The sequence below is a fragment of the Tupaia chinensis genome, unplaced genomic scaffold, assembly GCF_000334495.1.
Source record: "Tupaia chinensis unplaced genomic scaffold, TupChi_1.0 Scaffold000612_1, whole genome shotgun sequence".
NCBI classification, from domain to species: Eukaryota; Metazoa; Chordata; class Mammalia; order Scandentia; family Tupaiidae; genus Tupaia; species Tupaia belangeri.
The window spans coordinates 864,753-868,855 of NW_006160131.1; the positions used below are offsets into that span (position 1 = coordinate 864,753).

Genomic DNA, 4,103 nt, shown 5'->3' on the forward strand with positions numbered 1-4,103 from the left:
GAGAAGCGCCGCAGCGGCCGGCAGAGCCTGCAGCAGCGGCTGGAGCAGCTCCGGGGGCTGGCCGGGGCCAGCGAGCGTGAGAGGCCACGGGCGGACAGCCTAGACTCCTCCGGCCTCTCCTCTGAGCGCTCCGACTCTGACCAAGGTGAGTGTCCTGGGGCTGAGGGGTGCCCTGAAGCTGAGGGTGTGTCTGACCAGCCCCTCTCTGTGCAGAGGAGCTAGAGGTGGACGTGGAGAGCCTGGTGTTTGGGGGCCCTGCCGAGCTGCTGCGGGGCTTCAGCGCGGGCCGGGAGCACAGCTACTCACATGGCAGCGGCACCTGGGAGCGCTCCGACTCTGACCAAGGTGAGTGTCCTGGGGCTGAGGGGTGCCCTGAAGCTGAGGGTGTGTCTGACCAGCCCCTCTCTGTGCAGAGGAGCTAGAGGTGGACGTGGAGAGCCTGGTGTTTGGGGGCCCTGCCGAGCTGCTGCGGGGCTTCAGCGCGGGCCGGGAGCACAGCTACTCACATGGCAGCGGCACCTGGCTATGACCACTGCCCAGACTGGACTGGTCCTGCCTGGAGCCTCCCCAGCCCCAGCGGCTGCTTGGACTCACCTGTGGGATGGACTAGAGGACCTGTGTGGGAACAGGTGCTCCCAGAGCCAGGCACTCCCTGTGGACAGAGCCTACAGGGCAGGTGGCCTGGCCACCTGCAGCCTCCCCACAGCACTTGGCTCTGCTGCCCTCAGGCAGAAAGCCTCTCGGCCCGTCTGTCCCCGCGTGACCTCTGCCACACACCCTGTACAGTATTTTCATTAAAGCCTTTCATCACTTCCCCACCCATTGTGGTATTGCCAGCTGAGAACAGGGAACCTGCTGCCACCAGCTGGGAAAGAAGGCAGGTCAGCAGCTCCAGGACACTGCCCACGGCAGCAAACATGGGGCCTGCACAGCTCCTGGGCTGCTGTCTTGGCCCAGCAGGCCTGGAACTGAGGCTCTGGCATGCCATGCCTGACGCCAAAGCCACAGAGGCAGGATCTGAGCTGTGTTCCAACTCCAGAGCAGGGGCTGGCTGCGTTTGACAGGATTTATTGAGTGCCGACTACGTGCTAGACATTGTTCTGGGGACTGGGGATGCATTTGAGAGCAAACCCGGGAGCCCTGCCCTCGGAGCTCACAAGCCAGTGTTGCCTGTGTCACCGCAGGTGGCCAGTGGCCACACCTCCCTGTGCCTGTCCTCAGATGCCCCATGGGGAATAAGCACCCGGTTCAGACATGGGAGATGTGCCTGGACTGCAGGTGCCAAGCGGGACACCCAGCCCCAACCCACCACCCAGACAGGACAGAGGGCTGGAAGTGGGCTTTAATGACGACGTGGGAGGGGAGAGGTGAGGGCGGGGGCTACACGAGCGGCTGTGTCTGCTTGGTGGCCGCCTTGCTGGCGAGGTCCGTGGCCTTCTCCGCAGCTGCCAGCGCCGTCTCCCTCGCCTTCTCCTTGGCCTCCTTGGCTGTCTCCACAAGTGTTTTGGAAGGGGCCTCACCTGTAACCAAGGGCAGGAGCTGGTTTCAGCTGGTGCCCACAAGACCCACCTACCAGCCCTACCAACAGCGCTGCCTCTGCCATGCCCACTGCAGAGGTGGTACTCCCCCCCATAGACGAGGAACCCCCGGCTCAGAGCAGGTCAGTGACTGGCCCACCTCTGCAGATCAGGCTGAGCTGGGACTGTGCCCCAACCTTTCCTCAGAAGGTTCCCCCAGCAGTGCCCAGCACCCTCACCTTGCAGCTTAGCCAAGATGTACTCAAAACCCTTCATAGTCTTGGTCACGTTGCTTTTGAACCGGGCAAGACCAAATTCCTGGCAAAAGATGAGAAGGTGAGGGATTCTGAGCTGTCCTTTTACCCCAGCTTAAAGCCCTGGGCCCGAGCCAGTGGTCCCTCAGCACTGCTCACCTGGACAGCTCTGGAGACACCGAACAGGCTCGAGGACACCCAGGCTTCCCGGCGGATTTCGGTCCAGCCGCTGTTATCAGAGTTCACACAGTAAACGCATCGTTCCTCCACCACCTGTGTAGGGTCGGGCCAGTCACGGGAGGCCACCCATGTCCCAACTAGTACACCTGCCTGCTCCCTGCCTTCCCGAGGGGAAGCAGTATGACAGCCCGGTCACTCTCCAGGTGCAATTACAGAGCAAAGCCATAAAAAAAAGGCCATGATTCAGGGACCAGCAGATGGCATAGCAGTTACATCACTGGACTCCCACATGGCTGACTGCAGTTCAAGTCCCAGACCTGGCAGCTTGAAACACACTAGGCACAAGTGCCTATGTGTGTGCTCAAAATCCTGAGAGAAAAATGGAGAAGGGACTGCAGCACGGCCATCCTCCCGGGGGATAATTTCTCGTTTTCTGTCTCTTTTTTTCCAAAAATAATGATTTTATTTAACTTTATTTACTTATTTTAACTCAACCAGGGAGGAACAGAGAGAGAGAAAGTGAGAAAGCAAGCCCACAGGTCTGGGACTCAAACAGCGGATGGCCACACAGAAGTCCAGTGCCTCCAACCACTGCGCCACCTGCTGGTCCCTCACTCTGTCTCTTTCTCCAGCAAGTGCACATGCCATGGGGCAAAACTCTTTGGAAAGAAAGAAAAGGTCATGTTGTTCTTTCAAATTTTAACCCTCAGTCCTGGGTGGGCATGTATTCTGTGAGGTCAGCAGGGGGCTGAGCAGTCCTGCACTGGTCCTGGAATTTGTATTTAAAAAAAAAAAACAAAATTTGCCAGGTGGTGCATGCACATGCCATGGGGTGGGGGAGCGTGAGAAGACTGGGCATGCTGCAATCCTCTCCACTCTCTCTCTCCCTCCTAGGATTTTGGGCACGTACACACGTGTGTGGTGTATTTTTCAAGCCACCAGGTCCAGGACTCACCATGCAGACAGCCACGGACCCAGCTGCCTGAATCTCCACACCTCCACTGGCCCGTGCCGTAGTTTTGGGTCTAGACACAGATGTTAGTCTGCCTTCTGCAGACTGCTGCTCTGGAGCTCCCTGACCATCCACATAGAACAGGACCCACTGCTGGCTGCCCCACTCGGCAGAGAGCAGAAGTCAGCCTCTGCAGTCAAGGGCTTCTTCAACAGACACTGCTCTGATCTGGGCCTGCCTGGGTAGCCTGCCGAGCGCAGACAAAGTGCCCTGTGTGGGCTAGTTCGGGCAGAGTGGGGGGCTGTGACCTGGTGGGGTGCTGCCCTCTCAGAGCCTCACCTTTCAGGTCCTTAAGGACTGAGCACAGTACCCATCTGCTGGGTTATGACAAAGGGAAGCCGGGGGAGTTCCTGCAAAGCTTTGAGGGCATTCCCATGCACCAATCAGGATGGTCCCTAAAGCATACTCTCAGGCCTTCTTAAAGGTAGGAGACCAAGGTATGTGAAGCCCGTGTCCCCACATCTCACGCACAAACCCACTCACAGACAGATGAACCCGTCTGGTCAAAGTGGGTGAGAGGTCCCGTCTCTCTGTGAGACACAGCAGGGCAGGCACCTCCCAGTTCAGGGGACACACCTGTGACCCCCATCACTCTCAGCTGTAAGGCCCACATGAGCATCTGACTGTCCTCCGCCAACACCTCTGCAAACAGGCCCCTCTGCAAGATAGGGACAGGACCAGGGACAGGTCCAGGGACAGGTCCAGAGAGCTGCCTAGAGGCACAGGGTGGCTGGCGGTACTCTAGCCACCAGCACCAAAGCACTTCACCGGGGGTCTCACCATCAGCCGGGCGTGGTTGATGTTCCAGGTGAAGGTGGTCATGGTCTGATTCTGCGGGTCCACGATAGAGTCCTCCAGGATGTACACCGAGTGAGCGACGTTGGCCGGAAACAGCCGCTCGGCCCAGCGCGGCATCCTGTTAGTCTTGGTCAGGAGTCGCCGGGACAGCAGCTTCTGGTCAGGGGTCACCTCCCGGTGCACTATGTCTTCGGTCAGGACATGTTTGCTGCGGGCAGAAGGTGTCCCTAGGAGCCCGTCCTTGGAGAATGCCCTGGGGGGTGGCCGGCGCAAGTCTCCCAGCCCACGGCCAGCGTTCCTGCGCGGCCATCCTGCTGGGGCCCGCCCCAGCGCCCCCCCTCG

The 4,103-nt window shown here is 59.5% G+C and overlaps 2 protein-coding genes across 2 annotated transcripts in view; one reads left to right on the forward strand and one right to left on the reverse strand.

Annotated features, from left to right (window-relative positions):
- MXD3 (MAX dimerization protein 3) overlaps positions 1–1,234 on the forward strand; it is an 11,942-nt gene extending 10,708 nt beyond the window's left edge. Inside the window, exons 8-9 of the mRNA XM_006158930.3 lie at positions 1–145; positions 414–1,234. The exon at positions 1–145 is cut by the window's left edge and continues 16 nt beyond it. Of these exons, the coding sequence (XP_006158992.1) occupies positions 1–145; positions 414–529 (261 nt within the window). The 3' untranslated portion in view covers positions 530–1,234. The remainder of the gene's footprint in view (positions 146–413) is intronic.
- Positions 1,053–4,103, reverse strand: part of PRELID1 (PRELI domain containing 1) — a 3,469-nt gene continuing 418 nt past the window's right edge. The window contains exons 2-5 of the mRNA XM_006158867.2: positions 3,744–3,969; positions 1,931–2,044; positions 1,757–1,835; positions 1,053–1,520 (exon numbers count right to left, since the gene is read on the reverse strand). Of these exons, the coding sequence (XP_006158929.1) occupies positions 1,381–1,520; positions 1,757–1,835; positions 1,931–2,044; positions 3,744–3,969 (559 nt within the window). The 3' untranslated portion in view covers positions 1,053–1,380. The remainder of the gene's footprint in view (positions 1,521–1,756; positions 1,836–1,930; positions 2,045–3,743; positions 3,970–4,103) is intronic.